We start from the raw sequence: 9,703 nt of genomic DNA, 5'->3' as shown, positions 1-9,703 counted from the left end.
TTTTGTTATCAGTTATCATGTTTAATTGGTTTGAAACATTATGTCATTTTGTTAGTAAGTTTACTAGATCAAAAAACGAAAATTAGGAACATTTTAAAACATAATTTCTACATATGAGACTCATATGTATTATGAGTCAGTCGACGAACATCGGCACAGCCTGGGCACCTTGCAGTATGATGGGCACCTTACAACTGTAATTTCATAATTATACGAGTTCTATCAAATACTGTAATAAAACAGTATTAACTCTTAAACCCGGAAAGTGGTTACTATTATCTGCCCTTAAATACAGACGATGAACGCCATGTAAAAAGAGAGAATTGAAGCGTTGTTTGAAACTAGGCCAAAAAGACACAAAAATCTCGTCACATGTGCCACAACTTCACAGCGTGCTAGCCTTTGTTATGCTCGACAGCTGGCACTAATTACGTCACTTGACACACCTCCAAGCTCGATTGATAATAACCTACTCCCAATAAAAGCCACTGTGACGTCATAAAAAAAAATTAAATTTTGAAAAAAGGCAGAAATATTTTAGTGTTTGTCGAGGTTATCAACCAGGGGTAATTTGGTCTTGATTAGTGATTACTGTGTTGAGGAAAGCGGTGAAGGGGCAAACGAGAGAAAAACAAGCTTCGAGACTCAGCTATTGTGTGTGATTTAAAACAGTGGTACGCAAAACTACTGAGGACCGGAAAAACCATTATGTTTCCCTGATCATTAGAATTAACACGTAAAAGTTTCAAACAACCAGACGAATTTATAACCAAATGCGATTTAGCCGACACCGAATCTTTTACGAACACGATTTTAAAGCGTGAAACGTGTCTGTTCCACAATTTTTTCCGACGTTATGATGTCCTACACAGGTCGCCTTCATCAGGGCAAATAACACTGGAAGGCGACCTGTATACACTTAACCCTGGCATGGGCCCTGGTCGAGATAGCCTGTTTGCCTGTTGAGTTGAGTTGAGTTGAGTTTATTTCGCTTGGTGAAAGACAACATAGCAACACAATTGGGGGGGAAACGATGGTGGGACCAGTCGCGGGGGCCCTAGAATCTAACCACCCGTGTTAGGGAAAGAGGGTGGGGTTCGACAGGAAAAGAAACCCTGCCGGATAGTTTCAAGCGCCGGAAGGAAGAACACACAACAAATCCCTAGTCGCCATTAATAGTTAACTTTGGACTCACTTGCAGTTCAAATTATTGATGAGTATTTTGGCAGTTAATTTAGTCATTTAAATAAATAAGGATATTAGTTTAGACACGTCCAAAGATTAAAGGTAAAATGTTTTCAAAGGCGTATCGTACGACTTTGCGTGACTTGTTTTCGGTCGGAACCTACTTTTGCTGATTGAACACTACTAAACATGTGTACTTAATTAAAAGAATAGTATCCCGGAACCCAAGATTGAATTAACATGTTTTTGTAATTTCATAATTTTATCATAATGTATGGCATATTTCGGAGTAGCTCCTCCAAATCAACTTTTGCAATAGGTAAGCTAAACAAAACACCTAATATTTGGCAGACAACGCGGCTCTAATGTTTAAGTTTTTGAGCAATAATTTCGTACACCAAAAAAATCGGCCGAATTTAAATAAAAGTTTGGGTCGGGACTCGGGAGAAACGTCAGCCTTCAAACCAAATCCAAACGAACGTCAGCTGGCCATGTGCATTGAAGCGTTTCCACTGCGACAAGTAACTGTTTTTGTACCATTATCATTTCGCCGAAATGATAAGTAAGAAAATAGTCAATAAGCGTTACGCATTACTGCGTGCAGTTTCCAAAAATCTTTTTTACATTTTTTTTCAAGAAACGAAACGTAGCCGTGGTACAGGTACGTAGGCTACTAATCGACATTGCGAGGTATGGGAGAAAACATCCCATACACAAACGTATAGATTGGGTAGGCTATACTACAACGTGTTTATAGTGATGCCCATACATCAATGCATACAGCATTAGTGTCCAATGTTCAGAACAAAATAAAAAAAAACATTCCGCGCCTAATATTTTTCTATAAATTGGCACAGATGTGTGTTAGAGCAAGTAGTTTCAACTCGTAAAGCCCAATTTATGGTCTCTTTTCGTATTTGCCAACGAAATGACCTTTACCGATGTATGATCGCAAATATCGCTTACACATAAACGCATACAGTATAGTGTCCAATGTTCAGAACAAAATAAAAATACATTCCGCGCCTAATATTTTTCTATAAATTGGCACAGATGTGTGTTAGAGCAAGTAGTTTCAACTCGTAAAGCCCAATTTATGGTCTCTTTTCGTATTTGCCAACGAAATGACTTTTACCGATGTATTATCGCAAATGTCGCTCACACATAAACGCATACATATAGTGTCCAATGTTCAGAACAAAATAAAAATACATTCAGGCCTACGTACCTGGACCACGTCTACGTTTCGTTTTTTGAAAAAAAATGTAAAAAAAATTTGGAAACAGTACGCAGTGATGCGTAACGCTTATTGACAATTTTTTTACTTATCATTTCGGCGAAATGATAATGGTGTTTTTGTACAATATTTATATTTCCGATTCCAACTCCAAACATGTGCTTATAGGCTGGAAAAAATGCATATTTTCTCCAGTCTTATCAGTTTATTTGTTTAATTGTTAGGTAAGTCAAAAGAAACAATTATGTTTTACTTCTACGGCTGTTTCTCCTAGTTTATAGCCTTTAGGCAAAATGTTGTATGGTCAGGGATTCAGTGTTGCCACTTGCCCACATTGGATTTTATCCACGTTATGGCACGTTTCGCCGAGATCTCGGGTGTGCACGAAGAAATTTCAAGTGTGCAAGTGTGCAAGAAGAAATTTTAGGGTGTGCACGAACCAGTCAAGTGTGCACCTTATCAAGAAAAAGCTAACCGATTTACAAATATTTAACAAAATCTCAAAATAACCGTCAAATACAATTGCGCCACTGGTTAACTAATCTGGAAAACAGAAGTTATTTAGCGCCCAGGCCTAATGTTTTGTCAATAACGCAAGAAAACAATAGAACATTTTTGCCGAAGGCTTTTTTCGAGGGGTTGTTCAAGTGTGCAATCAAACTTGAAAAAAATAGTCTCGGGTGTGCAGCTGCCATACTATCCATACCGGCCACTTGCTACCGACATGAAGCCAAAATGACAACCAAAATAATAAATTTTCATACAAAGCAGAACAAACGTTTTTAAACTAATCTTTGCATTTATATGACTCATGACATACCACAGCAAAACACTGTTCCAGCAACTCCTTGTTCATAGAAAATTATCGACGGCTCAGGTCTATGTTGACTTTTACTTGTAGCAGGGATTTGACTTGTGAATGTTGTGATATTTAAAAACAGGGAGTCGAACCGGAACTGAACCCGAACCCGCAAACCGGTTTGAGCAATTAATTTCATTAACCCCGAACCGACTCAAACCGCATATTACGATTTTCTAAAAACCTGAACCGGAGTTGAACCCCATATTTTGTTTGGCGTTGGACCCGAACCGGAACTGAACCAGTAAAAACAGGAGTCACTTTTAGGTTGTGTCAAAAATAACAGTGCACGGGCAAAATTATTTTGGAGAATGGAGTTTGATAAGGCCAGGTAGTTGATGGGTAGAAATAAATTAAAACGAATAAAAAGTTGAACTGGAACCGAACCCTTAAAAACAAAACCAAGTGAACCAAAACCGAACCTGAACCCATATGAAAAGCGGTTTGACTCTCTGGTTAAAAATAAGATAAAATAAGGAATCGCAGAGCCGAAAATAAGGACAACCAAAACATTAAGTTTTCATGTGAAACGCAATGAAACAAATGTTTTGAAAAAATCTGCATTTATACGAGCCATGACATACCACATTCTATATATTTTTTGCCACAAACAATCTTGTTCCAGCAACTCCTTGTTTTTAGAAAATACTTAGTGCATCTCATAACAGCTCAGGTCTAGGTTTATACTTTTCTTTGTAGCATGCATTTGACTTGTAATTGTTGAAAATAAGACAAAATTAGGACGATAGTCAAAAAGAAGGACAATTCTCAGAAATAAGGACAATACATTTTTCTAAGACATTGCCCTTTAAAATAAGGACAAATCTTAGAAATGGGGATGGTATGGCAACTCTGACTGCAGTTAGTCAATGTCGTGCTTGCATCGCCAACCTTTGTACAGTTAATGGCCAACAATAAAAAAACTCATACAAATGTGTAACCGTTTCAGACTCAATGCCAAAAATGGCGGCATAATAATCAAAATCTGCATACAAAAGCAATCACACATTTTGCTTGACTTGGAGCCACACATTTTCTTTTTAAAAGAAGGTTGGCAACCATTGTACTTGTGGAACACTGGTGAAGAACCACTGGCACTGATTTAAAACGTTTCAAAGAATGTTATTGTTGATATGTGACAAAGATGGTTTCTTGTAACTTGTCATTAACTTACAAGAACTACATTTCCTATGAATTTTTTTTATTGCTGTTTGCAGGAATTTGTAGACACTTAAAAAGTATTGTTGTTACTGCATGTCGAATTATTAACTGTAAATCAGAATGTCAGACAATGAGGAAGGGGCAGACAACGCTAAAGAACAGATATTTTTAGAGGGTAATATATATGCAACTTATATATTTGATTATTATAAACCCTTCACCTTTTTTTTAGAAAACATGCCTTTAAAAAAGTAATTGTGCTCAGTTGTTAATTTCTTTTAATACAATCGTGTAAAACTACCTGTCATGCACAGCAATGCAATGTATCACATTTTGTACAAGTATCCAAATAGAAAACTAATATATATATTAATAATATACCTGTATTTGCAGCAATGCCAAACCAGGAATTTGATGAGGCTATTACAGCTATGCAAAACAACATTCAAAGTGAGGTAATGTTAGGCTTTAATCTAGCATGCTATTGTGGTAATTATGGGTACCTACCTGTGTTTGTTTGTTTCTTTTTCTTTCCTGCACTTCTGCCATGAAATGTTTGATGGATTTGTGTTTGTAATCTACTTGCATTACAAGTTTTTGGAGATGGCAGTTAAGGGGGTGTTAGAATCTTATGACATTAAAAGTATTGACTGCTTTAATGTTCTAGTTAACACAGTGATTCCCAACCTTTCTGTGGTTAACAGCACTTTTACAATAACGAGTTTAGAACATCAATGAACAATTTGTAACTGCTTGCTTTCAGCAGAAATTAATGCAAGGCAAAACATCATTTGACACAAAAAGTTTGATTTTATGTTTTAACTACGAATATTATTTAAAATGTAATACATTTAATGCGCTTTCTAGTTTGATGGTGAGCGCATAATATTTTGGTTATAGTTATTACGAAACAATTTAAATCAAAGATTTTGTTTGCAAAAGGTAGTTTTTAGTTGAGAAAATGAAATATAACCCCATGTTTTTAGTACCAAACAGTTTATTTCAAAATAATTGGTGTGTAAATATGGAATAAATACAACATTGAAAGTTGTTCACGTACCAGCAGGAATGCCAGCTGCTAGTTGGGGACCACTGAGTTTACTACTACACATTGGAATTTGTTCCATTGTATAAGTGATTATTTTAAGATTTGGCTTTTCAATTAAACTTAATTAATGAAAGTTTGATTTAGATAGCAGCTTCCTCATTCCTTGTTGAAGATAAAATCGATATTCTGTGTCTTGTAGAGGAGTATCCTGAAGATAATGTTCAATTTATTGATAAAATTAAGGTTTGTTCTGGTTCTTCTTTCATTGATTAAGAGGTTTTGCACCATCACATTGTTTTGCATCATTTAAATACTCAATTCACAACCATAAAGTATAAAAAGTATTATGAATGTTAAAACTGCCAGTTTAAGGTATTCAAAATATGTACAAGTAAATTTTTATTTACCTTAAACTCACGGGAGGTGTACTTTGGAAACCGTATGAAATGTTACAAACAGTTATATATAACTATAATACAAATTATTTTTAATCTAACATAGTACACATGGGTATCTCATTCATGGTAAACGTTTACCTATCAGATCTTAAAAAAAAAAACTGGACCGTTTTGTATTTGAGTTAAATGCTTACTTTTTGTACACATAAACTCTTCCATGCAAAACGATATGGGAGTGATGACATATCAATGTTAAAAATGATTTGTTAAACTTGTGCCACATATTGTTTTTTTGCAAAAGTTGCAGCTGTTAAGGGGGACATAATTTAAATAAAAAATACTTCTATCTGCTGTCAGTATGGCAACCGGTCTATAAGCTTATTCTTTAAATGAAGCACTACACATAACCTTTCCAGTTTTCTGTTAGATATTGGCTGCCATCTGCATGTTGCACATACATCAAAAACTGCGTATGTAAAGTGATCCTGCAGAAACAAACTTGATTTATGTAATAGGATCTAAGTAACAAGTACAGTCACATTCGAAAAACAAGGGGAGATGGAAATTGCTTTTATCGTGCATTTGGATTTGGATACTTGGAAGTTTTGTTGCAAACAAAGAGCGACTTTTCAGAGTAAGTAAGATTGTGTTAGTGTGACTAATTTTTTTGATTTTTTGAAGTTGATGTAACACTGTACTAATAGCCAACATATATAAAGTAAATTTATGTCACTGCAGGGTAATCCAAAATATGGATTAAAACTTTTAAAGTAGGTGTTGTTCCTTTGTTCTAATTTGTCCTTTGGAATTTAAAAACATTTACACCATCATATTATTATTAATTTTCTTGTACACTTGTTTGTGGATCCATTCGTTTTTGCTTGCAAAAACTATTTTGTTAGCCGGTCAAATGGTGTAAACAGGAAATAGTTAGGATAATAGGATGTAGTAATATTTCTAGTTATATTTAATGTAGTACAGGTGTACAGCATATAACAATAGAAAGTAAGGCTAGTTAAAAACAGGCTTTGGATACAAATAGTCTGCTTAAAACTAGAGATGTACCGAATATTCGGTTTGCCGAATTTATTCGGCCGAATCGATCATTTTTGCAAAGATTCGGTTTCGGCCGAATAATTTGTTGCGATTCGGCCGAAACCGAATCTTTTACGAACACAAATTTAAAGCGTTAAACGTGACTTTTCTGCTTATTAAGGTCCACGCAATCTTTCGAAAGCCCAAACATAACGAAAATTGCGTTAATGTTTATCTTTTTCAACACATTATCGTCTTTCCCACAGTAGTCAAAAAAATTAGTAATTTATTGGCAGGTTGCCAATCATGCTCAAGGCAATTTTAAACCCCACAGAAGTGAAATAAAGACGAAACACAACTATTTTGCATTGGCCGCCTGGTAGATAAACATTTTTTTCACGTCAAACGCGTAGCGTACGACTTCGCATGATGTCATAAATGATTCGGTTGATTCGGCCGAATTTATTCGGCAAAAGCGCCGAATATTCGGTTTCGGCCGAATCGAAATTTAGCCGATTCGGTACATCACTACTTAAAACCAGAATTTTTTTTCACAGGATAGAAGGACTGTATCATTTTTCCTGTTCTTTATTTACAATCTTTTGTAAAACATAATATTTATTTAAAAGCCATCTTTATATTTACATTTTAACAACTAAATTACTCATTAATGACAAAGTTGTATTGTTTTTTTGAACCTCAAATATCTGTAAATATAAATCACAGTATATATATTGAGTTTTCACCCACATCTCTTAGAATGCTCATTTAACAACTTGTCCTGTGTTTGGCCACATGATGTTTCTTAAACAAAATAAAACAAACAAGAGTTGGCAAACATTGAGTATGGGATCTAATGTAAAATTAAAAACCAAATATATGCACTTGTCACAAATATACCATAGTGTTTTAGCAATGGCTATATGTACTAAGTCACCTTGTTTTATTTCATACAGACAAAAATTGTGATTTGTTGTAGGTTCGAAAAAAATGCTGCGAAGTCATTTACAAAGTTAATGGAATTAAACTATCCTTCTTTTACTGTTGAAGACTTTCATGAAAACGTAAAAAAGCATGTGTTATACCATTATGATTTTTGTGTATTTTTGTGAACAAACTAAGTGCAAGGCTTTCTACATTTCATGTGCGATATTACATTCAAACCCAAAGTTTTGGAGTTATAAATAAGCTCAGTTTTGCATATTATTTTTCAGAAACCTATTTAAAAACTTTTATCTTGGTTACATTTGTCATTTTTGTTGTTTTAGTTTATGTCAATAATTAAATCAGTCGGTAAGGATATTCCATTGGATGAGCTAATCAAGCTTTTTCGTGATGAAGGGATGTCAAATTATTTTGTTGTGTACTTGCGTTTGATAACTTCTTGTCAGTTGCAATTGCAAAAAGAGTTCTACGAAAACTTTGTGAGTGGTGGAAAGTCAGTTGTGGAATTCTGCAAAACTGTAAGTTTTTTGTAAACTCTTTTGTATCATACCCAAGCATGTTTATTTAATTTTTAGGAAGTAGAACCAATGTACCAGGAGAGTGATCACATTCACATTACAGCGCTGACTTCATTTTTGGGTGCCAAAGTAAGAGTTGCTTACATGGATCAATCAGGAGAAAGGGTTGTCTTTCATGACTTTCCTGATGGTTGTGAGCCATCATTACATTTATTATACAGACCAGGACATTATGACATACTTTACTCTAGATAACAGCACTTACTGCGTTACAAATTTATGTTTCCAACAAAAAACTTTTCTTGAAGTTGGCTAGCATCAGAAAATAATGAGGATTGTTTTTATTTTTCAATGATAATATAATGGCCCAAATATACAAAAAGTGGCATGGTGTGTTTTCATTCTGTTACACAAAACTATAACAAATGTGAAATGTGGTTTTTAAAAGTGGTGCTAAGTTTACATTGAAGGGATTGGACTATTTTTGTCCTACATTTTAATAAAATTTGATTAGTTATATAATTTGTCAAGGTCTGTATGGTTTTTGAACTTGACAACCACGATATCACCCAAATTAACTTGTGCTTGCCAGTGTCACCTGTACACTTTTTTATTATGTTATTAAATCCAGACTGTTTGCCTTGATCTAAATTACATTGTTTTTGAGACATTTTCACGATTTCAAGTAAGTGACCAGTTAATACTAACAGTAATGTGAACAAACTTAGAAAGGTGGCTTAGCACATATTGCTTTTGCACATGCACTATAACAGGGATGTCAAATATGTGGCCTCCAAGAGTTTTTGTTCTGCCCACGAAGTAACTTTAGAAGTTTTGTGTTTTACTCAAGTGGATTACCCTATCAGACCAGTGAGTTCACATGATACAATCATTCTTTGTTAGTGTTATATGAAAAGCAATAAAGCACAATTATTGTTTATTTACTCTGCTACATTGTTTGGGTTTTGTTACAATATTGTTTTTAATGTAGTTTTTAATGACATTAATGAATATTTTACTTAATAATCATGCAATTTTTTTGTTATCGTGTTACACTGTAACAAATGTTTCAATAGTCAGCCCCCAACTTACTTGAAAGTATTTTTTGTAGTTGTAGACCATTTTTTAGTCAAGGACTCTTTTTTGTAGGTTTGCTGCCTCCGATGTAATTTACCACTAGTCTTTGATTCTAAACATATTTACCTTTATGGAGCCTCTGAACCATCTCACAGACCCCTTGGGAGTCCGCGAACCCCAGGTTGGGAACCACTGACCGAAACCCTGTTTAAATAAATAGACCAAGAAATGGGCCTACTT

At 34.6% G+C, this 9,703-nt stretch overlaps 1 protein-coding gene across 2 annotated transcripts; it reads left to right on the top strand.

Annotated features, from left to right (window-relative positions):
* The first annotated feature begins 4,471 nt into the window (after window positions 1-4,471).
* Window positions 4,472-9,031, top strand: LOC145234777 (ubiquitin thioesterase otubain-like). 2 transcript variants are annotated; one of them, XM_080099510.1, is made up of 7 exons: window positions 4,472-4,617; window positions 4,836-4,892; window positions 5,639-5,733; window positions 6,404-6,522; window positions 7,903-7,987; window positions 8,192-8,386; window positions 8,444-9,031. In XM_080099510.1, the coding sequence occupies exons 1-7, from the start codon at window positions 4,563-4,565 to the stop codon at window positions 8,639-8,641; spliced, it is 804 nt and encodes a 267-aa protein (XP_079955636.1). In that variant the 5' UTR covers window positions 4,472-4,562; the 3' UTR covers window positions 8,642-9,031. The 2 variants fall into 2 exon arrangements, with proteins under 2 accessions (XP_079955636.1, XP_079955635.1); XM_080099509.1 differs by having other exon boundaries at window positions 4,836-4,897; window positions 5,635-5,733.
* Window positions 9,032-9,703: the final 672 nt, after the last annotated feature.

This window comes from Phallusia mammillata, chromosome 6 (assembly GCF_965637545.1).
Source record: "Phallusia mammillata chromosome 6, kaPhaMamm4.hap1.1, whole genome shotgun sequence".
Classification (NCBI taxonomy): Eukaryota; Metazoa; Chordata; class Ascidiacea; order Phlebobranchia; family Ascidiidae; genus Phallusia; species Phallusia mammillata.
This window is presented reverse-complemented; position numbering and strand designations above follow the sequence as displayed.